The sequence below is a fragment of the Paroedura picta genome, chromosome 6 (assembly GCF_049243985.1).
Source record: "Paroedura picta isolate Pp20150507F chromosome 6, Ppicta_v3.0, whole genome shotgun sequence".
NCBI classification, from domain to species: Eukaryota; Metazoa; Chordata; class Lepidosauria; order Squamata; family Gekkonidae; genus Paroedura; species Paroedura picta.
Window position 1 is genome coordinate 59,770,949 of NC_135374.1, and position 25,928 is coordinate 59,796,876.

The 25,928-nt window shown below is 40.0% G+C and overlaps 1 protein-coding gene across 2 annotated transcripts in view; it reads left to right on the forward strand.

Annotated features, from left to right (window-relative positions):
• Positions 1-25,928, forward strand: part of DOP1B (DOP1 leucine zipper like protein B) — an 82,327-nt gene that overhangs the window by 51,929 nt on the left and 4,470 nt on the right. For both annotated transcript variants that reach the window (XM_077342657.1, XM_077342658.1), the window contains exons 22-36: positions 2,581-2,706; positions 4,260-4,394; positions 5,422-5,477; positions 6,971-7,075; positions 7,166-7,232; positions 9,351-9,495; positions 11,022-11,104; positions 11,764-11,873; positions 12,499-12,645; positions 13,645-13,706; positions 13,891-14,019; positions 17,534-17,670; positions 17,861-17,916; positions 20,570-20,728; positions 24,216-24,345. In XM_077342657.1, coding sequence (XP_077198772.1) covers positions 2,581-2,706; positions 4,260-4,394; positions 5,422-5,477; positions 6,971-7,075; positions 7,166-7,232; positions 9,351-9,495; positions 11,022-11,104; positions 11,764-11,873; positions 12,499-12,645; positions 13,645-13,706; positions 13,891-14,019; positions 17,534-17,670; positions 17,861-17,916; positions 20,570-20,728; positions 24,216-24,345 — 1,647 coding nt within the window. The remainder of the gene's footprint in view (positions 1-2,580; positions 2,707-4,259; positions 4,395-5,421; positions 5,478-6,970; positions 7,076-7,165; positions 7,233-9,350; positions 9,496-11,021; positions 11,105-11,763; positions 11,874-12,498; positions 12,646-13,644; positions 13,707-13,890; positions 14,020-17,533; positions 17,671-17,860; positions 17,917-20,569; positions 20,729-24,215; positions 24,346-25,928) is intronic.

The window sequence follows — 25,928 nt, forward strand, 5'->3', positions numbered from 1 at the left end:
CTTGTACAACATTTTTTCTGTACTGATGTTTCATTGTTGAGGAGTCAGGAACCCAAAAGTTGAGCCGCAAAACAATTTTAAAAAATCACTACAAATATTTATTAAACAAAATGCACCAATAATATATTAAAAACAAAGTAAAAACAACACATACCTAACTGCATATGACAAAATAGACCGAACGTGTTTCGATCCACAGGGGTCTTCCTAAGTGGTCAGTATATTGTGTGAAATGCTTCCTTGTATAAGATCAAAATCTAAAGGCTTGCTGGGTGGCAAAGAAAAATCTGTTTGGCGTAGCTCCCAACTAGTGTTTCTAAGGTATCTGATTTGGAGCCCACCTACTAAAGTATGTATTATCTGAGGCCATCACTCAGCTCTTGCCTAATTCTACATCAAGAGTGCATTTCCATGTGTGTCAGAAAAAGCTTATACCATTGTCGAGGAGGCCATCTGGTGACAAATCCTTTGCTAAGCATTATTTTTTGCAAATATTACTAATATCAGCAATCGAGCAAAGGTGATAATAAAACAAAGGATCTTGGATATCCACTGCCAACAAGACTTCCGTAAAGTAAAAAATCCACTTTTCCCAATGCCTCCACTTAATAATTTGAGGCCATTACCTTATCTATTTATCCCAGACCATAGGAGATCGTTTACACTTCTCCGATATAACATGCTTCCATCCACTTTTAGGGAAGGCTTATTCAAAAAAATACATGTATGCATCTGTAAGGATGGGAGTATTGAGACATCAGAACACGTATTACTCCAATGTAGGTTATACGAGCAAATCAGGAGAGAACTTACTTTGCCATCCCCACAGAATAGATCCAACTCGGAGGCGATTAAAGCCATGTTATCAGATAAATGACCTGAAATAACTTCTGTTGCCAGATTTGCATGGAGGACAATCAAAACAAGGAAGAGCTGGGTGAATTTGGAACAACGTAGATAGAGATAGAGATAGTCTCAATTGCTTGAGATGATGTTTGTGAATTTTAAAATGTAATTTTGTTGATTCTTTTAGCTGATTCTTTTAAATTTTATACTATTTTAATTACCAATGAATACTTTATGTACATTGTAATTTAATTACTGGTCTAGCACTGTAATAAAGCACAAGTAGTACTAATACTAGCTTCAAAGCCCGTTCCTAACAACAGGCCTTGAAAGGGTCCCCTCCCCAGGCCCTCGGCCAGGCAGCTTAAGGTGGCTTTGGACTGCAGCTTGCAGCTGGATCAAGTGGGGCGGGCGGGGGTTGGCCAGCTCGTTAGCAGGCCGACAGAGCTCCTTAGCAGGCAGTCAGTAGGCCCTCGTTAGCAGGCCCAGTCTAGCAGGCCAGGAGGCCCTCATTGGCAGGCCCTGCTTAGTAGGCCAAGAGGCACTCGTTAGCAGACCCTCTACCACAACCCTTTGCCCAGGACCCTCTCCCCTTACCTGCTGCTGGCTCCAGGCACTGAGGCGCGTCTGAGAGCAAAGAGGCTAGAGTCCAGGGATGGAAGGTGGGAGCTGCAGGGGCAGGGCCAATCAAGGTGCAACCAGCTGATTGGCCTTATTGAGACCAGGCATAACCAACAGCGACTGAAGGGCCCCTGCTCCCCTCCCTCCCAGAACTCCACCAGAGTGCTCTGGACCTGTTTGCACTGTTTGTATTGTTTACATTGTTTATATTGTTACAACTATCAGTTATTAATATTGTTATGGTTATTCATACGTTATGGATTATTTCATGTATTGTTCATATGTTCCCTGTAAACCGGCCTGAGCCTCCGGGGAGGGTGTTATATAAATATAAATAACTTGGACAGCCGGACACGTTCCACCCCCTAGGCTGTTCCACAAATATATAGAGGAACCATGGATAAGGATAATCTGAATGAAAAATCCAAATAGGTAGCTGCTGAAGGTATCTTCACCATTTTTTCTATAGATTATTCGAAATGGTAAAACACTGACTCCAATTTGTTTGATGATTTTTAGTTTATTCAGAAATCCCCTCGCTTCTAGATCTAGTATGTATGCCCTGAATTCATTAATTTACTTTATACATAAATATAATACTTATAGTATCCATATGTGGCACAATTCTTCACATCCCTTCTAAATGTCAGCTAGTAAACTCTTCTTTAGTATGGTACCCATGGGTGCCAAAGTGCCTGCCAACATCTTTCCTGATACCCACAAAATGTTTTAGAAAGTGGGTGTGGCCATGTGGGACTCCTGCCCAGCTGGGCTTCTGTTTGGCCACTGGAGATCTGATTAGTTGTACAGATTAAAATAATGCTGTGTTAGTAGGAGTTGCCACCACAGTGCTGGCTTTGTTTTCTCTTAATCCTCTTTCGCAATGGATTTTTAAAATTATCCATCTCTTCCTCTGCACTTTGGTTTTCTCCCTGTGTCTGGTTCTGCTTCCTACAGCAGCCATTTTGTAGTTTCTCCCACCACTCTGCATCATACTTCCAAAGACTTTAAAAGGTTGGGATGTCTGTTCTACTTTATCACATTTTGTATGATGGTTAAAACTAATCTGAATTAATTCCACAAGAAATGTTAGTCTTGTTTTGTTTTTAATAGATTTTAAAGACTAAAATCCTGGAGTTTTTAAATCCCCTGACTGGGCAGCTTGGCATGCAGCTGGTTTCTGCTGTAGCAGCAGTGTGGAGCAGCAAAAAATCTCATAAACATAAAAGCAAAACAAAGGTAAAATAAATCTTTAATACAATCTTGATGTTATAGTTAACTATCAATTGCCTACTCTGTTGGAATTGGAGGTGAGCAAGGGAAGACAATGAGAGTTTCAGATGACTCTGCTGCTAAGCAAATTGGAAAATAGTCAGAATATTCATCTGTGGAAGTATCAGCAAGATTCCAATTCTGTGTTCAAAAAGCATGTGCATTATTTATGTAATGAATAAGTTTGCAGTCTTCAGTGCATAGATGTTGAGTTCTTAAGTTTTACATAAGCAAGCAAATTTTTTTGACTTTAACTGTTTTGAAGTAAAGTCAGAGTTTCTCTGAAAAAACAAAGGCATTGCACAGAAATATTCAAAATGTCCTCATAAATGAGTTCAGGATTGGTTTTTATGTGCTTCTGTGAACAGGTACACAAAGAGGACCCTGATTGAGTGGAAAGGCAACATTAAAATGTTTTAAACTACAGGGAAGTGAAAAGCAGAAGGCTTTTTACTGTTGAACTAAGCTATGGTGCTGGTAATGTCTGGGGAACCTTATTAATGTTGATATATTTAAAGCTGAACCCTTCTGTTCTGTGACCAGTTAGGAAGGAACCAGTAGAAGAAACACACCTGCCAACATGGATGTCATACAACCTACTGCTACACAGAACATGAGGAACTTGATGCCTCCCTCTCCATGGAGGATCAAGTCACCAAACTAGCTTAGCATTTTCCCATGTATGCCAGGCTAGGTTACTAGCACCCTAGCTGGCCCCAGATCACTTAGCTACAGTTATCCACGCAACAGTCAACCAGATTGGACTTCTGTAACTCGCTCTGTGTGGGCCTTCCCATGTCCCTACTCCATACATTACAGCTGGTTCAAACTGCAGTTGCCAGATTCCTCACTGGAGCACCATTGAGTGCTCATATTCACCCTGTCCTTAGGCAGCTGCATTGTCTCCCACTGGAGTACTGCATTAGGTTCAAGGCTATTTGTAGTCTGGGCCCAGCATAATTGAGTGACTGTCTCGCTAAACATGTCCCCTGAAGAGCATTATGCTCTGCCAACAGGCTGGTAGTTCCTGGCCAAATAGAGGTTTGCCTGGCCTCAACGATGGCCAGGACATTTTTGGTCCTGACCTCCGCCTGGTGGAATGAGCTCCCAAAAGATACACATGACCTGTCAGAGCTTAATCAGTTCTGCAGGGCCTGAAAAATGGAGCTCTTTCACCAGGCATTTGATTGAAGCTGGGCAGCCAGAAACTCCCAAGAAGCCCCCTTTCCCCCCTCAGAACACTCTTCCTTGTAACATCTGGAGTGATGAATAAGGGGTGATCCTATAAATCGAATAATAAATAAAATAATTTTCAAGTAAAGTTGCTGAAGAATTAAGGAGCGATGGTACCCTGATGACCTCTCTTTTAGAAAATCCATAGTCCACTGAGTCATATCTCTGAATGCTAACATTGACTCTTAAAACAAATCCTTCTATCTACAATATAGATGGCATTGAGCGATTATTTCTGAAAATGTATGTAGAGTTCTTTTAATGCTTTGTAATACCCTTTGTTGCAGATCCCTTCTGTACCTAGAACATCTCAACTTATACTAGTTGATCTAGTTTGTGCACTCAATACTCTGAAGACTGACACTATATTGCAGCTTGTAAAAGAAGTTGTCAAGAAGCCATCACAGATCAAAGGTGAAGAGGTAATAGTTTATCGAATCTGTTAATCTGAGATAATGAGTTGCCATTGCCGATCAGTCTCTTACATTCAGGCAGACAAAATGTTTAATGTTTAATTAATCTTGTGTCAAAAAAGATATTCCCAAGACCACCCTTATCTGAAAAGGAGAATTCTGTAAATTATATTAATGAAGTAATTTATGATGGGCTTTAAAAAGTTGAAAGAAAGCTCTTAAGTATATTGCCTGGCTACATAATATATTGTTCTGAGAATGCTCAGTTGAACCTTAAATTCTGAGGCATGTGGAGGCCAATGCAGTTTAGGGTTGTAGAGAGAGGGAGCTTAAGCCTTTCATGGGGTAAATAATGGTTCCCTGTGCTTGAAGGTCATGAAAATAGCACAGGCAGTGGGGTGTTAAGCTCCTTTTCCATGTATGCGCAAGTTCTGGTCTGAATAGGGTTACCACATATGAAATCTAAGTTTCAGTCAGGAGCTTCCAGTTCTTGTCTACTTGGCAGGGCCTGAGAGCAGATTTGGGAATAGTGTATGATACAGCTAGGCATTCATCAGTGAATAAAAGACCATATAAACACAAGTTAGGATAATCACTGTTTTAGGCACTTGTACAAGTACTTGAGGGTTGTACAAGGTTACATATAAGATGGTGTCATTAAAATCTGACCTGGATGGCCTGAGTGTGTGGGGCTTCCCCCCGGAAGTGACAAGCTAGGAGCAAAACAGCAGAATTGAAAAGGAGAGAGGAGCAGCAGGAGAAGCATGTGTTAAAAAATGATCCACTCCAGGTGTCAAATACACTAGGAACATTACTGTCTCCAGATATGCTCAACTGATATGTTCATGCTTCAGCTTGTCATACTCCATAAAATAAGGATCAGCTGATAATAATAAATAGTTAGTGAGTGCAAGTGAGCATTGCATGTTGGTTAGAATAAAGCATAAATTCAACTCCTTCTAGTTTGATAAGTGCCACTGAGTCCCTTCTGTGGTCAGGATTTAGGCCTTACATTGAGGATTTTGTTTTTTTACAGAAATCTTCTCTAGTAGATATCCCTGTGCTCCAGTTCTGCTATGCTTTCATACAAAGGTAAATGAGTTTTATTTTTTATTTTTAAATAAAAAGTTTTAATCAGTAAAAAATTGAATCCAAAGCTTTACAGATTTAGCTGCATTTTTGTAAACAAATCATGTAGACGTTAAATTCATTTCACCATGCTAGTCAGAATGAAGTTCCATTTATTGAAGTTATAGTTAACTATATGCATTCCTTTACTTTCTCCAACCATTCCTATTTATTTGGAGTTATGTTCCTTTCCCAATATCCAGCAAAAACTAATCTTGCAGAAATTATAGCATATTGAATGTCCTTGGAGAAAAAAAATGATTTTCTTTTAGCTTCTTTGTGTGTATGAGGAAATCTGAGGGATTTGGGAAGGTTTAACTTGGAGAAGAGGAGGTTGAGATGGGTATATGATGGCTCTCTTTAAGTATTTGAAAGGTTGTCACTTAGAGGAGGGCAGGGAATGGTACCTGTTGACAGCAGAGGATAGACCCAGTAGCAATGGGTTTAAGTCTTGTGTATTGACTAGATATTGGGAACAAAATTTCACAGTAGTTTAGCAGTGGAATTAGCTGCCCAAGGAGGTAGTGAGCTCCCCCTCACTGGCGATCTTTAAGCAGCAGCTGGACAGGTACTTATCCTGGGCAGAGTCTGGACTTACTTTGTTTATTCCATTGTCAATCCTGCTGAATTCAGATCGCTTTGAACTCAAGTCTTCCTCTCCCCCCCTCCCCATTGAAACAGGAAAGTGTTCTGCACGTGGTTAGGGAGGCTCAGAAGAGGGGGGGAGGCAAATGGAGACTCTTTCTTTGTTTTCTTGAAGTGGGGAGAGGATCCAAGAAGTCAGAGGAGGGAGGAAAAAATCCTTTCTTTTCTTGAAGGGGGGGGGGGGGTAAGAGGATCCAAGAAGGCAGGAAAAAAAATCCAAGACCAACAGAAGTTGAGAGAAAATAGGGGCTTCTCCTTTAAGGCAGGTTTATCACATGACCACCTGTGGCCAGTCATGGGTTCCCTACCACGGAGGAGAGCCCAGATTCAAAACAATGCAATTTTAAAATATATTGAGCATTAAAAGCACTCCAAGATATCGCACAATAAAGGTAGGGTCACTCCAGATCAATCCTTCTTGCTGCAGAAGGAAAATTTAAATCACCCCAAATCAAAACGGAAATCACATTCTGTGTAGAGGGCAGGGACTGAATCGAGCTGGGGTTGGAATAAAAGCTCCGTGCAGTATACACCCTGGATGCTTTAGGCTGATCCTGCATTGAGCAGGGGGTTGGACTAGATGGCCTGTATGACCCCTTCCAACTGTAATTCTATAGCTGCAAAAAGTTGCAGTAGTTAATGAGTATTCCACAGTATATCCTATTATCTAGAGTCAGCGTCTCTTGGTATATTTTTTTTAATCTCTCTCTTTACTAAGATACTCAATGACAGATAATTAAATATTGTGTTGCTTTTTGTTTTCTGTATATGTGGCTTTTATGAGCCATTACTGACTTTCAGGTGTCTTTCAGACTTCCAGCCTCAGCTTTGCAGGAGAACTTCCAGTCATTGTTAGGAGTGCTGAAAGAATCAGTACAATTAAATTTGGCTCCACCTGGTTACTTCTTGTTGCTCAGGTATGGTCATAACAAATAACAATTGATGTAAAAAAATGCACTAATCACTACAGTTGTTCAGTGTGCTAATTTTAGCTTTTTCTTCCACAGCACCCTAAATGATTTTGTAACTAGAATTCCAACCCAGGAGAATAAGAAGGATCAGAAAGATCTGCAGGTATTCCATGGCATATACTGAGCATCTTCTTCCAGAGTAAGGGAAAGGGGGATAGGTCAGTGGAGGCTGTAATTAGCTCCTGTTCCTTAAAGTTTGTTAACCAGTTGGAAGGAAACATGGTGTGGTAGCAAAACCAAATTAATTGACCATTTAGTGTTTAGTTACTAACAGCCAAGCAAGTTTAACAAGAAAAAGGTCAATCTTAAGGGAAATTCTCCTTAGTGTCATATCAAAGTCTAAAGTTTGGCAGCTCCACAGATAATTTCTTCCACTGTTCCTGGGTCCTTGATATGGACAGTATTTTTCTGAAATCTGGGCATTTGAGTTTTGAACTTAGGGCACTCTTGGTTCTTCCGTTCGTGATTCTTTCCTACCAGAGCAGCACAGGTAGAAATCAGAGTCCAGGGATTCAGGACTTGGCACTTGCTGAAGCAGTTGCCGTAGCAAAAAAACAAAATACTTCCTGCTAGGCAAACACTAACATAGCAGCATCACAAGGGTGCAGCTCAGGGTGTTTTTAGAAGCAGCCTGACTAATCCCTGCTGGGCAAAAAGAACCCAGCCCTGTGATGCATACCAGGAAGGCATGTCTCAGCAATCCAGCCTGTCAGATTTATAGAATTTCATGCTTCTAGTGGATGGACAGCTGGCAAATTGGAACAGCTGAAACTGATGTCCTGTGGTATAATAATAATAACCATAATAAAAAAATAAAATGTATATCCTACCCTTCCTCAAGGGGTCAGGACCGGTAACAGCACAAGCATAACAAGAAACAATAATATCAGACAATAACAATAAAATAAACAATAATTACTATTAAAATCTTAAAATATAATTTATATGCATTCTAAAAACACATATATTCTAAAATGCTGCCTCCTCCTCTCTGGTGACAGGGGAGTATATCTACCCGAAGGAGCCTCAAAGCAGCTTACAATCACCTTCCCTTTCCTCTCCAAATGCCCAGATTTCAACAGACATCATCTGAGGTGGGTGAGGCTGAGGGAGACCTGATATCACTGCTCGGGCAGAACAGCTCTATCTGTGCTGTGGGGAGCCCAAGGTCACCCAGCTGGTTGCATGTGGGGGAGCGCGGAATCAAACCCAGTTTGCCAGATTAGAAGTCCACACTCCTAACCACTATACCAAGTCTAGCAGATCCATCCCGAACCAGTATTCATGGAAAGAATCAATCAATAACCAAAGGGTCCAGTACTGCAACTGTTCAAGAGACTTACTCCTGAGTCAACACATAACTACTATTCCTACCACTGAGCCCCCGCCCTCCCCACGCACATGCTGAAAGTTTAGTTTCATCAATTCTGTTAATTTTTACACACGTAGAAGTTACTTGGCTACAAACTGACCTTCTTATGGAATTATGTCCTTTTTCACTGCCTCACTGTAAGCATGAAGTACCCAAATGTTTAATCAAAACAAGCAAAATTTTCTTGCAGTTATGCAACAAATATAACATCTAATATCATAATGTCATGATATCTGCCTTAGTGCATTTTTATCTCACTTCAAGGCACTCAGAGCAGCATAACATCCTCATTTATTTAGGACTTATATGTAGAGTTCTGATCTGTGGCTTGGCTGAAGCTGCAGTTGATAGAGCAATGGCTGCTCCCATTGAATTTGTAGTAAACCCTATTCATAAAAAATAGGACAACTGTAATGTTTTCCTTCCATCAAGTGATCAGTTTCTTCGTTTCACTGTTAAAATAATGAAATAGTATTAGAAATAGTTCCTTAGAACTCATCTGTTATGATCTAATTGGCTCATTTCAGTTTCCAAGAGGATCTTCCATTGAACTTTCAGATTTCCATTACCCTTTCAGGTTTCATAGCCACAGAACCTGCTGGCTTCATAGCCATAATCATAATCAACCACAGATTACTGGCTTTTGTCATTTAGACAAATTCTTATCCACCATGACATATAATGAGAGACTAGACACTAGCAAACAGTTCAGGTATAGCCATATTTGTGATTTTTACATTTTGTGTGCTTTATTACACTAAAATAAATACCCCTTTATGTAGTGGATAGTATTTATTTTAGTCAATTTCTGAATGCTTTCTTCTTAGTTGGTTTTGTTTGCTTAATCAGGAGGTGACCCAGAAAATCTTGGAAGCTGTGGGGAACATTGCTGGTTCTTCCTTGGAACAGACTAGTTGGCTGAGCAGGAACCTTGAAGTGAAAGCACAGCCTCAGATCTCTTTAGATGAGTCTAATGTTGAAGATGAATTATGTGGTAAGAAAACTATTTGGACAAACTAGTGAACAAATGCCACGAATGATCAGAGCAGTCCCTGTGCCAAGGCTACCATGTCAGGGCATCTCCTTACACATGCAGAGCTGGAGCACAGCACTGGGGAAAGACCAAAACTTTCCAGTCTGTTGTCTGCACAACTCTCCAGATTAATATAGTGAAATCTTCTATATTGTCTTGTAGTGTGGGGGACTGATCATAAACTGGGGAAGGAGATGATAATAGAAGAGTAGCCAGGGTAAAAAGACATAATAGATTAAAATGGGGAAGAAAAGCACAAGAGAGAAAGAGAATGAGTCTTTGCCTGTCGTGCAAATGTTTTTGTAGCAGTGGAAGATGTCTATATATCTTTAACCGCTCCTGCAGTATTAAATAAAAGGGTATGGCCACCTGGGGAGGAGTTAGGGCGGGCCCTGTCCAGGATAAAAACTCAGAGGGCCCAATCAGGAGCCGCAAAGCGGCTCCTGATTGGGCCCTCTGAGTGTCCATCCAGGGCCAAGCAGCCAATGGGGAGGCACGCGAAGTGCCTTCCTATTGGCCCCTCACCAGGACAGACCAAATTTCCATTCACCCAGCCCAGTCTGGCTGCCAGTCTGCTCCTGACCACCGCAGGGAGAGGAGGTCAGCAGGGCTGCCAAGGGGGATGAGAACACAAGCTGCGCCAGCCCTTTTTGCCCCAAGGCCGTCCTAACTGTCATGTCCAACTGCAAATTGCCTCAGAACCCTGACAGAGCTGGCAGGAGGCTGCAGAGTGCTCCCCTCTAGCGTCCGTTGTATTCTTGGAGACAATGGGCTTTGGCCCTAGTAATATAATAAATAGATGAGTTACAGCATTTGAGTGGCATGTTACGCTGTTTTATGGACCTCAGTTCATCTGGGCTCTAGTGGTAAAGCCCATGCATCATATTTCACATTTGAATCACTATTGGACCAAGGGAGTAAAATTGAGGTGTCCATTGGTGGATTCAGGTTTTACACTAATTGGTGCAAGTTGAAGATCTGAGATCCTATGGGTACAGGGGTCAGGATCCAGGCTAATTGGGTGTTTCTGTAATGGGTGATTAATGATCAGGAGCGGAGGTAATGTCCTTATCTGGCCGATAATTGTGCTGTCTAGAAAAGCATTTGCAAGTGAGATACAAATGACTTTAATTGCGGACCTAGTTCATTGTATATGAGCCTTGAGATATGAGGAGTTCAGGGAAGTTTCAAAGGAGCCTGTGTTGATGTCTTCCTGTTACCTTTCAATGTGTTAAAAGAACTTTCTTGCTGTGAATCCTGTTTTATAACGCCTTGAGTCCTTGAGATGCAAAACCAAAAAGATGCGTTTCTCCCCATCTCTGGTGCAAAATTGACCAGAATGTCCTATCTCAGGTCACAGGCTTCCAATCTAAGGAAATGTCCATGCCTCTGGTTTCTGTTGAAAGAGAGAGAGAGTGCTTCCCCACTGCTTCTCTCTGTGTTGCCTTCCACCAAATAGAAACAGTAAAGTATCACTTCTTCTGCAGATGCTTCAACAGTCCCTTCCTCCATGGTCTCTGCCTCTGCCCCATCTGTGTACAGTGTTCAGGCCCTCTCTCTCCTTGCAGAGGTGAGTCTTGTTTCCATTGGGCAAATGGTGCTTGCAGTACTTTTGCCCTCTTCTGCACCCAGCTGTGGAAATGCTGCATTCACATCCAGGGCTAAATTTTAAACAGAGTAGTTTATTGAATGAAGTAGACATGGGAGGTAGCATTTAGGTCATCTTGTTGTTGTTTTTCATGGGCATAGTATGTTGAAAAGACAGCATTTTTCCAGTTTTCATCAGCGTCACATATTTCATTCTGTCCCCCCACACTTAATTGTATTTTTTCATTTCTGGATGCTGTTTCAGATTTTGTGTATTTCTTTTACTTTTTTTGTCATTTAAAAAATCGGTACCAATTTTATTTTAATTTATAAAATGGAACTACATATAGTTTATATTGTCACTTTAAAAATTAACTCAGTTTTAAGTTCTCATGGAGTATTGAGCCCACTTTTGCAGATGCAGTGTAGTGCCTCACCACAGGCAGATCTTTTATGTGTGAAACAATAAAAGAAGGCAGGACCAAGGGATGATGAAATGTAGTAAGTACATTGTGAAATATAACAATGTACAATTCAAATCTAATCAAGGAAAGTACAGGAACTGTTCACTAGTTCTGCTCAGCTAACTAACTCCTGTAATAGTTAAGGACACTTCATTAATATGGAACACTGTTTCTATAGGTTCTCGCTTCTCTCCTGGATATGGTCTATCGTAGTGATGAGAAAGAGAAAGCAGTGCCATTGATATCACGATTGCTCTATTATGTGTTTCCTTACTTACGCAATCACAGGTAAATAGCTTTTTCCTGTAAATAATCTGTAACACACTCGGACAGGTACATATCTATGAACACCTTTTAAGCTACTTCCATGCTGTGCTGGTCAGGTGAACTTAGTGTATATTACCCACTGCCAAATTTTGCATTAACCAGAGAGTCAAGCCATGTGCATAACTGTCCCCCAGTTCTACCCATTGAATGATATAAAAGGCTATCTGGTCAATAAAGCAATACCTAATACAGACTGCAGTAACAGAAATAGGGGTAAAGAGTGGAAACGTGTATACCTTACAGGTATCTCTCTCTAGTTGACACTACTGGAGTCTGATTCTATGTACAGTAATTCTTGGATAATTCATCAAGGCTGTAGCTTATTTTCAAATACTATAAATACTAAATATGATGAACCCATCACGCTAGGGCTAATATTCTTTTGTCTTTAGGAAAACAGTGCCTGTAACTTCTTGTTTTTAATTTAATACTATAAACAGAAAATAAAAAGAACAACGAAGCCTATAACTACTGTAAATATCCATTCTTCCATAAAAGGCAATTACAGGCTATAATTTCTCCATAAAACAAGCATCTTTTTGTCTCCCTTGCTGAGTGCATTAATTTTTTGTTGTGTTGTTAACAGTGCCTACAATCTTCCTAGCTTCCGTGCTGGTTCTCAGTTGCTTAGTTCTCTAAGTGGCTATGCCTATACCAAGCGAGCATGGAAAAAAGATGTTCTAGAACTCTATATGGATCCAGCTTTTTTCCAGATGGACACTTCATGCATTCAGTAAGAAATATAATTGGGGCAATCTTGTGTGTCTGTCTTTTTTTTCCTTAATAAACTAACTAGCAGATTTGTGAGTTTTCATGAAACTGTAAAATACTTTCCATTTGAAACCTCTCTATAGAATAATTTGCCAGTAGTCTTATTTAATTAAAGAATGTGCTTTATTAAATCTCCTACAATTCCATACTCTGCGTGTTCTTCAACCTTAAAAATGGCAATTGTCTTTTAGTGTTCCATACCACCCCCAAGAAAGAAATTAATTGCAGTGTATATAGGATGAAACTGAGAGTTACAGTTTCAGAATTTTAAAATTATTTTGTTCCTGGAGTCTTTTTTTGCTGTTTTGTTCCTGTACTGCCAAAGGAATATAATGAAGTATAGATTTTTCTTCTTTGAGGCTTCTGCCATGATCAATGAAACCCTCAGGTTTCTTATGAGTGCCCTCTCCAAGGTTTCAGGGGATCTTTCTGATTGATGTGTCATGCAGCACATAAATCTGTAATAAGTGTGGGCAATTCAGCAAAATTGTCCCCCACATGTTGCAGCGGAATAATCCTTGTGCAATAGGGAAGCCAATTTTGCCCATATGGGAGAGCCCTAAGTAGAGGCAGTCAGGGGAAGGAAAATGAAGAAAAACTTTATCCACAAGTTCCTCTCATGATCCATCCGGTGGGTGCAGCCAACAGACAACTGTTTAAAAATATAAGATTTGACATTAAATATTAATTGGTTCTCTTTCATGGCAGCTTTATAGAAGCCAAAATGGTCTAATCAAAAGTGAGTTGCTTCGCGTAGCAAATTGTATGTGTACTTTTCTGATAGATGCATATGTCTGTCCAGTCAGGTGCTTTAGTCACTATATGAAGGATTTCTGCAACTTGCTTACAGTATTGAAATCACTTAGAATGTAGAAAATGTATTTAAGCAGTCGTGAAGGGAAAGGTTACAGAGTTTATGCTTGACTGCACTAATTTTTACTTGATTTGTCTTATCCTGCAGTTGGCGATCCATTATTGATCATTTTCTTACACATGAAAAAACTATGTTTAAAGACTTGATGAGTAAGTATTCACCAAAAATTGATTGTCTTTTAATGCAATACTAAGTTAAATCAACAAGAACATGGTGAACTGCTTAACTGTTCAAACTGCTATAGAATATTTTTGTTTTTGCTTGTTTATTAGATAATCAATGATTATTTCATAAAAAGTTGCAATTTAATGCCAAGATTATTCTTAATCATAGGTATGCAGAGCAGTTCTTTGAAACTTTACCCGAGTTTTGAACAAAAGGCAATGTTGTTGAAGCGTCAAGCATTTGCTGTTTTCAGTGGAGAAATTGATCAATATCACCTTTACCTGCCTTTGATACAAGGTGAGAGTGGTCTATTATTATATACAATAAAAGTACTATGAAAAATTTGCTGTTTGTTTGGTGATCTCCTAAGGATTATTTGTTCGGTGTTCTGCTAAGTTCCGCAGAGCCTGTAAGACGCAGCTCTTCTGCCAGGCTTTTGGTTGGGGACAGTAAATTAGATAACATCTACCGGGGCCACCCATCAAAACCACCTCTGGACTGCAATCTAGTAATAAGAGAGCTGAGTGATATAGTATCTGTCTGATCAATACTGCCATTGTTGAACAATCCAATTTTAGTTTAAATCTTATTTTATTGTACGTTTTGTTAATGTTATTATGGCCATATATTGTACGCTGCTCTGAGCCAGTACACTGGGAGGGCAGTATGGAAATCAAATAATGATAATAATAATGATAGTGAAAGGGATTGAAGATAAAGCAACTATTATTATAATACCTTTGTATTTTGTGGCATTCTTTAGAATACTGTGTACAATTCTAGTCATCGCATGTTAAAAAAAGATATCAGTGTGCTAGAAAAGATGCACAGAATTACAATGGAGCATTTGAGGTCTCTAGTTTAGAAAAAGGCAACTGTCGGGAGAGACAAGAGAGCTTTATTAAAGGTCTTGTGCAGAGAAAGAAGATAGAGAGGCTTCTTTACATATATTTAATAATACCAGAATTCAAGATCACCCAGGAATGTACTTGGTTAGTTGATTCAGGATGTCCAACAAAAAGAAATTCTTCACACAATCTTACATAATTTACTTCCACAATAAATGGTGATACTAATTGCTGGGTGGGTAATTGCAGTGGGAAGCTGCTACTTTCATCTGTTCCTGAACTTTCCAGGTGCACATCTGCTGTGAAAAACAGAATAATCAACTGGGCCTTTAATGTGATCTGTTATAGATCTTGTGCAGTCTTCCTAGAAACAATAGTATAGTCAAGCAGATGTTCCAGTTAGGCAGTGAAGCACATTGTTTATAAAAGCAAGGTTTAATTGAAGAAGGAAGCAAAGTTTAGCAAGTTGTTGCTCAACTGATACTGCAGCTTAGCTCTGTGCTGAGCTTGCCAATATGTGGTTTTCTGGCTGGCCTCATTTTCTGCATAGGCAAATAAATGAATCTTCCTTTAGAATAACCATGTTTCTTTCAGGAAACTACCCAACAAAGAACTTTACTGTTACACAGTTGCATGACATGACATTAATTGCAGTTCTGCATGTTTGCCCAGTGTTAATGGATGCCTATACCCCTGAAAAAAGCTGTCCTTGTAAAGTCAGCTTTGTTGAATGCTTTATGGTGTCCAGTTTCCTGGAGCCCAGTTTTCAGTTACGCCATTTTATAAATTAACTAACTTCAAAGCCCGTTTGAAGGCGTCCGGATTGGCCCATGTGCTCAGGTCCTGGAGGCGGACGCTCCAGGGACTGGCCCAATTGGGCCACTGACCCGGACAGGGTGGCTGTCCAGGCCTGGACAGGGTCGCCTACATGGCTCTTTAAAAAATAAGAGCCACTAATGGTTAAGATATAGCAAACTTATAAATCCAGACTGTCTTTCAGTCAGTCAGTCAGTCAGTCAGTAACCTTTTATTGGCATAAAATGTATAAGACATATAAAAATAGGGTTTAAAATTTCAACAAAATAATAAAATGGGGTTACATAACCAAACAGATCTTAAAATGATTAAATAAACTATAAAAGATAAAATACAAGGTAGACAGCATATTATAAAAGCATCTTAGATAAAACTCTGGCAACTAAAATGGTTATCTCTGGGTCTTTGTCAGAGAGCAGAAATTGCAAGGTCATAGATTTACTTACAGAAGGCTTGTTTCCCAGCAAAGCAACAAAGCTGTCATCCCGACACTGCTCATATAAGGGGCAATCTAACAAAATGTGTGAGACAGAATCAGGGCAACCAGAACCACACGGACAGAGTCTCGCATGGTATGGGATATGGTGGAATCTTCCCTCTAAGACCTTTGAGGGGAGAGCATTCATTCGTGCCAGGAGAAAAGCTCTTCTCAGGGGTGGGACATCAAGGAGATGCAAATATGTAGGCATAATATTTCTCTGCATAGTGATGCCAAAGAATGCTGGTGAGCAGACTCGAGGCTGGGTAGGTATGAGTTCCTGCTGCTCATGGTCTAATATTCTCTGTTTAATAATCCGGAAGATACATTTTTCTTCCAGAGGTAGTAGGGAGTTCAGATCGATGCCAATGGAGACTAATTTTTGTTCAATAGCCTGGAACCATTGAAATTTAAGAGGGTCACTTTTTAGACAAGTTAAAAGGCTGCCAGTTTCTATTCTAAAAAACAGTCTGACCCAAAATTTAAAAGTAGCTATCCAGGCCCTTGTCTCTACCCTAATTTGGCCAAATTCTGCGCAAATGGCATGGTAGGGGACACAGTTGGGAACCCCTGCAATTTGCCTATAGAAAGCAGATTGAACACCCTCAATAGATTTATTAAAGGCAGGAACCCATAAGGGGCATCCAAACAGGAGCTGGGGCATTACTTTGGCATTAAAAATTTTAATTGCTGCAGGGATAAATTGGTTACCTTTCGCAGAGAAAAAGAACTGTTTTATCAAGGAAGATGAGGATTTGGCCAGATTGATAGCTCGTTGGCAGTGGGGGCTCCATTTCTGGTTATACTGGAAGGTAACACCTAGATACTTAAATATTTTGACTTGTTCTATTGAAGTGCCTCCAATAGACGAAGTCATTGCAGCTCTTAGAGAAAGCCAAAACTTTTGTTTTACCATAGTTAATTACTAACTTATTATCTTGGCAATATTAGTAAAAGGTGGATAAGTATCGTTGTAAGCCAACCCTTGTATATGAGAGTATTGTAGTATCGTCGGCATACAACAACAAAGGAATATGCTGGGACCCAAGTTTTGGGGGATGACCATTAATAGGTTCCAGTTTTAACGCTAAATCATTAATGAATAAATTAAACAACAAGGGGGCCAGAATACAGCCTTGCTTAACTCCAATGGTCATTGAGATCTTAGAGGTTAAGTCTCCCTTTGAAGAATACCGGACTTGGCAGGAGGTGGACACATAAAGTTTTTGGATGAGAAACACAAGTCTCGGTTCTGTCTTTCAAAGTCTCAAGAAAATAATGGTTTGGATCCTATATTTATTTCTGCAGTAAGAGTAGTTAGCATCTAATGCTGGAAAAATATGCTCTGTAGTGGAGGAGCATGTTGTACAAGTGGAAGGAAAGTAAAAGATCCAAGCTTAAGATATTTATCTCTGCATCCTCTGTATAGCAAAATATGTAGATGGAAGAATATAAGTAAAATAGTAAAAATAGAAGTAAAATATCAGAAGTTATTTTGTTACTAAAAATGGCAGCCTGAAATTATTTCATTTCAGACTTATCAGAGGTCTACTAATTTTCAACAACAAACACAATTATTAGGGCAAGATCCTATAACTAAAACATATTTTAGTAGTTTTGATTCATTGCACTCAATTCACTTGTGCTAATTCCTGTAAATTTATTCCAGAGAGACTGACTGACAACTTGCGTGTTGGACAAACTTCTATAGTTGCTGCCCAGATGTTCCTGTTTTTCAGAGTTTTGTTGCTGAGAATTTCACCTCAGCATCTAACCTCATTATGGCCAATTATGGTGACAGAGCTGGTAAGGAATAATTTTTATAAACTAGTCAATATAATACTAGCCCTCCTCCCAAACAAAATAAGTATGTCTTTTTCCTTCTAATGTACAAAGCATATGTGCATGTATGTTCATAATGTAATATATAATTTGTTTTAAATTTTAGGGGTGCATATACTAATACTTGATTTTTTCCCTCCCTCATTTCTATCAGATTCAAACTTTTATGCAACTGGAGGAGGATTTAGCAGAAGAAGAAGAACCTGTGAAGTAAGCAATAGTTTGTGAATGTAATTCTCAAATACTGAGACAAAAAGAGAAAACAAACAATTTTGACAGAACTTTTTGCTATGGTAGCTTTGGCTACCACTAACAGCAATGTTACTTGTTTTTTAAAGTCTACTGCTAACCAAGACTTTAACATTGCATAGATACTGGAGAGAATTACAGCAGAATATAAAGTAAGATGATTCACATTGATTATTAACAGCTGAATGTATTTACTGAATTAACTCAAAAATTTAGCCAGTCAAACATTCTCAGTCTAACCTACCTAACAGAGTTAAATGTGTGAGAGTTAAATGGAGGAGAGGATTATATGAGCTGCACTGGGTCTCCTTTGTGCAGAAATGTAGGATCAGTAAATAAATAATAGATATGGATGAAGATAAAGAAGAAGATAAAAGATTAGGTATGAAGGAAGCAGAGAAAAGAGGATATGGGAGATGCCCGGGGGGGGACAGGAAGTAGTGTGGGGGAGGGGATACAGTGAGGTTCCTCCTGCAAGTCATTGCAAGTTCCTGATCACGCAACTGGGCATGGCTCAGTCAACACCACACATTTCAGTTTTCCTGAGGATAGGCTGCTGGGGGAGGGAAGAAAGGAGAGCTGAACATAAAGCTAGGTTGGCTGGTGGGTGAGAAGGAGAAAACAAGGCAGCAGAAAGGAAGAGGCTGTGTGGGCTGCCAGCGAAGGGGAAGCAAAAATACCAAGGGGAAAATGAGATGCCTCCTGCAAGTCCTTGTGGGTGCCCAGTCTTATTGTTTGGTTTGTAAAGTCCTTAGAGATTTTATGGTCAGAATACTAGGTTCAAAGCATTGGTACTTACCTTAGAAGCCCTAAACTGTCTGGGACCTTCGTATGTGTGAGACCACCTACTCCCCTATATATCTCAAAGGAGTCTCCACTCCAGCACACAAAATCTGCTAAAGGTCCCTGGTAGGGTTGTGCGATTCGGCCACCAAAGCAGCCGTTCCCGCCCGTAACAGCCAGCACTGCGCCTCCCCGCCTGCGGCGTGGTGCTGGCTGCTATGGGCGGGAACGGCTGCTTCAGCGGCCATATCATCCAACCCTAGTCCTTGGCCCCTAGAGAGATAGTTGACCTCAACCAGCCTGGTAGGACATACTTCTGAGCAAGATCAGGGCCTTGTGGGCACATAAAGCAGTTCTGCAGAGCTTGGCAGACAGAGTTGTTCCACCAGGTTTAAGCTTGAGGCGCATAGAACATCAATGTAATTGTCCTCCCTAAATACATCTGGATGTACACAGATGGACATATGCAGTAACATCTGGCTGCCACAGGAACAACTTGCTTGTAACACTTTATTTCCCACACAGACACTTTTTGAGAAAGCGCAGTTTTCTCCTAGGCATTAATGAACCACACCTGTAAGTTTCTGATTTTAAGGAATTTAGGAATTTTAAATTTAATTGAATTTTAGGATTATGTCTTGTGAATGTATCTTACATGTTATAAACTACCCTGAGCCCTTGGGGAAGGATGGTATATACATTATATATAAATGTTTTAGTAGAAACTGGGAAGTTGTAAGATTAATTTCTGCAATTATATTTAAAAGTGTGGAACAGAATAGTACCCTGATTATTTTATTGTAAGGTATGAAGTCTCTTGAGTGAAAAGGAAATAGTCAAATTGGCATGAACAGAAATTTAAATCCTATAGTTACTATTGTTATTAATAGAAAAATGGCAAGCATCTGAAAACTTTGTCTCCTCTGTGGTGGTGCTGGTCCATATCATAGTGAACAGCAGCCATTTATACAGGATAAGATTATATAACTGGAATGATGTTGCCCTTCTCTCAACAAATCTATCAAATGCTTCTCATTTACTTTGTCACTAGCTTTTGTAATAGCGCTAAGGGGCTAATAGCATTTCATTCATATGTATATTACATCATCCTTTTTTTAGTTAACACGCAGCTCCAGGTACTTGCTATTTTAAGTAGTATGCTTACCTCCTTATCCAAATCCTCTAAGGGTGAACAAATTGAAACTAAACCATGAAAAGACCTCATAAGAGCCTCTTGTGGCGCAGAGTGGTAAGGCAGCCGTCTGAAAGCTTTGCCCATGAGGCTGGGAGTTCAATCCCAGCAGCCGGCTCAAGGTTGACTCAGCCTTCCATCCTTCCGAGGTCGGTAAAATGAGTACCCAGCTTGCTGGGGGGTAAAACGGTAATGACTGGGGAAGGCACTGGCAAACCACCCCGTATTGAGTCTGCCATGAAAACGCTGGAGGGCGTCACCCCAGGGGTCAGACATGACTCGGTGCTTTCACAGGGGATACCTTTACCTTTACCTTTTAATCCTGAATTATATTGTGCTTCCCACTTTTGATGGAGTTCAGCTGACCCCTTGCTGTGGAATTTTGCATCATTCAGTCTGTCATGTTAATACTTATTCTTTGCTTCAGTTCTGTTTTCAGACTTCTGATTAGTTCTGCAACCATAATCCTATTGCATCGTATATTGGGTGTCCCATCCATTAATTATGTTGACTCACACTTTGATTCCAAGTTTAAAAAGTGGACTATAAATAACATTAATAGATAAGGTAAATAAAATGTAGCTTACAAGGGTTTGCTTGTTCTTAAATCTCTGTTTTGCTTATTTATGAATCTTACAGAAGCAATAGCAAACTAAGTAAACAGAAAGTGTCAGGAGATGGCAATGGTCCCTTACTCAGTGACATACAGCAGAATGAACTGACCTTATATTTATCAGCCTGTAAATTCTTGGACACAGCGCTTTCTTTTCCACCTGATAAGATGCAGTTATTTCAAATGTAAGTGTGCTAATTTTTTATTAATATCACAGTCAAATGGTATAGATTATAGGTTCATGAAATGAAGGGATGCATGGGATCCTGTAAGTGTAAGAAGGTCCATGGTAGAGTTAGTTACTTTCATTGAATGTATGATTACAGTGAAGTTTGACTGTAGCAACAGTTCATTCAAATAAATAGCTCCATTAGAGATGCAGAGATAATCAGCTAGCATATGTGCACTAAAGACATACAATAATGTACTTTGTGAAATGTTTTAGGCAGAGTATTTACATTAGCTTTCAGAATCCAGTGTCCATGCACACAGTACTGGATCCTGCAATGTGTCATGTGAGTGATATGGGATCGGTAGGGAAGCATTTGCATTCCCCCTGAACTTAAAAGTGAAAGTACTTTTGGGGAAGGAATTCAGCTGTGTTGGAATTCATATGGAGATTTGATACCATCAGACATAGGTTTTACAGGGACTGGGCGTGGTCAGCTTCTTACAAAAGGTGATTGCCTTTCTTACAGGACACTATTAAGATTCATCCTGCTTAGATAACTTAGATAACTCAGCCACAAATGAAGGAAGTGTGCTTGCACACAAAAGTTGATCCTAAAGATGACACTGGATTCAAACTTCGTTCTGCTGCTTCAGATTAACATGGCTACCTCCTGAATCTGTCAGCCCAATCTAGAGAGATCCGCACCCACTGTGATTGAATCTTGTTAGAACTATGCTTTAGTGTGTATAGATCTAACAAGATTCACCTATTCAGTTGTAGCCATGTATCATATCTGACAAAGTGTGAATGCACACAAAATCTTATAACTTGAATAAAAAGTAATTTGTTTTAACGATGCCACTGGTCCACATGTTTTGGAAAGCAGTTCCTCCCAATCTCTTCTGATGTTTGCTGCATTGAATATATATCTCTCTCTGTTTCAGGCAACTGAATGTATTGCTTCATACATTTGGCAGACTGGGCTGTGGCTCATAAAAGTTTAGGCCAGAACAAATGGGTCACAAGACTGCTTTTGCTACATTTTTATATAAGATTATTATTACAGGCCTCCAGTTATTTCACAGTGACAAACACAACAAACTCATATAGATGCATGTACAGAGAATACTTAGAGCCTCTTGTGGTGCAGAGTGGTAAGGCAGCCGCCTGAAAGCTTTGCCCATGAGGTTGGGAGTTCAATCCCAGCAGCCGGCTCAAGGTTGACTCAGCCTTCCATCCTTCCGAGGTCGGTAAAATGAGTACCCAGCTTGCTGGGGGGTAAATGGTAATGACTGGGGAAGGCACTGGCAAACCACCCCGTATTGAGTCTGCCATGAAAACGCTAGAGGGCGTCACCCCAAGGGTCAGACATGACTCGGTGCTTGCACAGGGGATACCTTTACCTTTACAGAGAATACTTAATACACATTTTCCCTACATAACAAGTTTGTATCTGAGTGAATGAATTGTCTTGCCTCCTAACTTCATCAGTAAAAACTGGACTGCAGTATGTCCTCTGTCTTCATATATTAACCAACATTCAGCAATGGATTTGGGACCCACTTCCAGGAATCAGAAGGCAGAGTAAATCTGATTAGCCCTTGGTCTCACTAAGGTTTTCATCAATCACATTATACATCAACTCCTGGAAGGCTTTTCTGAGACAACATTCTGGACCTGAAATCTCAGTTTCCTCTTGCTTTGTGCATGATGGCAAATTTCTTTGCAGAATTGTTTGGATTTTGATATTAGATCTACAACCCTTAAGAGAGCAATCCCTGCTCTGTATAGCATTCTCTAAAAAGTAAAGGTCTCTGTGTGGTCATCAGCTGTGTAATTAATAAAGTATGTATTTATGTATGTTTTAACGTGTTGTAAATCGTATTGAGCCCTAAGGGAGAAAAACAGCTTGGTGTAGTGGTTAAGACCAGCACCCTCTAATCTGGAGATCCAGGTTTGATTTCCCCATTCCTTCACATTCAGCCAATGGGCTAGTCACAGTTCTGTTAGAGCTGTTCTTACAGAGTGGTTCTATCAGAGCTCTCTCAGCCCCACCTACCTCACAGGTTGTCTGTGTGGGAAGAGGAAAGGAAGGTGATTGTAAGCTGCTTTGAGGCTCTTTCAGATAGTGAAAAACAGGATATAAAAGCCAACTTTTCTAAAAAATCAAATAATAATAATTAAAATGTTCTGACAATTTCTATTCCTCCTGTCCAGCATATTTCTTCATGGAGTTCAAATGTGGTCCTATGAACTCTGACATACTTCTCTGAAGGTGTTTTTCTTGTTCCAGGTAGCATATTATCTAGCTAGGAGGTGCTTTGAATTTGTAAGGTGTTTTATAATTTCCAACACAAAGTTGAATCACAACCAGATCCTTTCTTAATTCCAAATTATAATGCTAATTATCACAGACCCAGAAATTCATAATTACTTAGCTTATTTCTACAAAGGAGGATTTGCATATTCTGGATGTGTGTTGGGCTTTCAACTCTTTTTGGATCACACAAAGTCTACAAGAAAAGTTGTCAACCTATTACTCCTTCCATGAGTCATTGTTGGAGAGAAAATTTTCTGTTTGCACATTATCCCAAGCGGGGGTCATCAACCCCCAGTCCACTGGGCCGCGAAGGCCCTTGGTACCAGGCCCGGCTAGCTTCTCGCTGCGAGGGGGGGAGGTTGGGGACCGCTGATCCCAAGGATTCCCAAGGACTAAGGGAGGCTATAACTTCTTTAAAACATTTATCAGCCACCTTTCTTCCTTGTGGAGCTCAAGGCAACTCACAATATAAATATAGCATTGGTCTATACATCTTCTGACTTTTCCATGCAAGAGGATTTCCTAGTGTATTCTCTCAAAGGAGTGGCCACTTCTGCTACCCCCTAAAATAGAATTATTGAAGTACTGCATTAGTTCATGCATTATTGATAGATATCACCTCTTCTGTAGGGAGTTACACTTAGGAAGAAATGTACTGCAGAGAGTCCTCGAGCCATGAGGAACTATTGTTCTTTTACCAAAGATTTTTCCTGCCTTAGGATCTTCCATTGCTGAATTAACTCCTACTGGGATGAAAGAAAATTCTTATCTGATGAATTTGTTCTTGTTGTGATTAGGCATTCATTCAGTGCACCATAAAGAGTTACACAAATCCTCAGATATTTGACCTCAATGGTTTGTGGGGATCTCCAGTTCTTGGCCTTTCTCTTATTGCAGCAGGGGCCTTTTTCTCTTGAAAATTAATTTTGTTTTTAAAAGTATCTACAACAAAGTGGTCATTCTTTCACCATGTTCTTGTAACAAAGTATTACAATATCCTGTTCATGGCCTACTACAGGACAAATAATTTACTCTGTCTCCCAGTACAAAGAGACAGGACCTAATCCAGTGCTAAATGAACTTTTATCCATGAGAAGTACAGACATTTACCAGAATCCTACCCACCCCAAAGCCAGAATTTCCATGTTTGATTCTTTGCTCAAAATTCTTTTCCATTTAGGTACAGGTGGGCGTTTGTTCCAGAAGTGGACACACAGACTTACAACATGACTTCAGATCTAATGGAAAATCACCAGGAATACAAACCACATATTGTTAGAATCCTGGATTTACTCAAGCTGAAATATGGGGTAACTAAACTTCATTATTTCCTTGTTATTATTATTAATATAAAACTCTTGATTAAGCTTAAATTTCCAGACTCCATCCCAATATGTATTGGCCATGCAGGAAGTCCAGCCATTATCTTCAGTGGCAGGGCTTAGTGCCCCATCCCCCTATTCATGTATTCCTGGGGAAGAGAAATGTCCCTCAGCACTCTTGTGAGCCTCTTGTGCACAATGCAGAAGTAGCCAGAGAGTGGGTTTTACATATAATACATAAGGATTCCTTCCTGGATATATAGCCGTGTGAACAGTATGTGAAGGAAGGACCACATTGTATTGCTTTTTTCTTCCTAGTGTAACATTGCATTGGAATGCAGGTCTAGTCCAGTATCTGAAGATTTATGTTACAGACATCCCTTTAAAAATTTAGCAATAGCAGAAGCTTTGCATGGGGTGCAGTACTTCCTGATTGCAGTATAAATAGGACAGCATATTATTGTTCACCAGTTAGAGTTACCAACTTATAAGTGGAACATGGAATTCTTCAGGAATTTCACCTGATTTCCAGATTATTCAGATCAAGAGCTGTAAAGAAATCAGCTGTTTAGGAGGGTGGACTCTATGGCATCACATCCCTGCTGAGCTCTCGAAGATCTCTGGCAATCTCCAAAGCTGCAGTTGGCAACCCTATCACTAATTGCTAGTTAAAAATAGATGTATATGCAAGGAGAAGAAGAAGAAGAGTTGGTTCTTATATGCCGCTTTTCCCTACCCGAAGGAGGCTCAAAGCGGCTTACAGTCGCCTTCCCATTCCTCTCCCCACAACAGACACCCTGTGGGGTGGGTGAGGCTGAGAGAGCCCTGATATCGCTGCTTGGTCAGAACAGTTTTATCAGTGCTTTGGCGAGCCCAAGGTCACCCAGCTGGTTGCATGTGGGGGAGTGCAGAATCGAACCCGGCATGCCAGATTAGAAGTCCGCACTCCTAACCACTACACTAAACTGGACAAGTACATACTTTAAAGAAAAGAAATAAAAAGGAAGCTAAAGAGAACATTTTCCACAAATAGCAGAGCATTTCTGTAGAGCAAAAAGAAACTTATAGTTTGTCATTTTAAGTGTTAGAATGAAAAACAGTCCAAATGTTAATGTTAAACAAAGGGAAGAAGCTGCTTTGTCACCCAACTTGGCAATGGTTCTTTTATTAGGATTTGGAAACAATAAGCACGGCAGTAGATAGGAAAAATTGCTATATTTTATTGATTGTAATTAGCAGGCAGTTGTGTGGACCCCTTGGCCAAAAAGTGTACAGTGCACAGCCATGCCTGTACTGAGCTCCCAATTCCAAGCTAATTCCTCCCTTTTTATGCCTGAGCTTAGGTGGTAAACTTTTTTCTGACACACATGAGATATACTCTCTATGCAGAGTAAAACAATAGCTGAGAGTGGTGTTCCTAGATATTACATATCTTAGAAGGTGGGGCTCCAAAAAGAAACACTATGCCAGTACTTGTTGGGCCTACACCTAACAGATTTCCCTTGACCACCCAGCTATACTTCATAACTGGTTTTAGATAAGAGTGCCTTATTTAATATTATTGACCACTG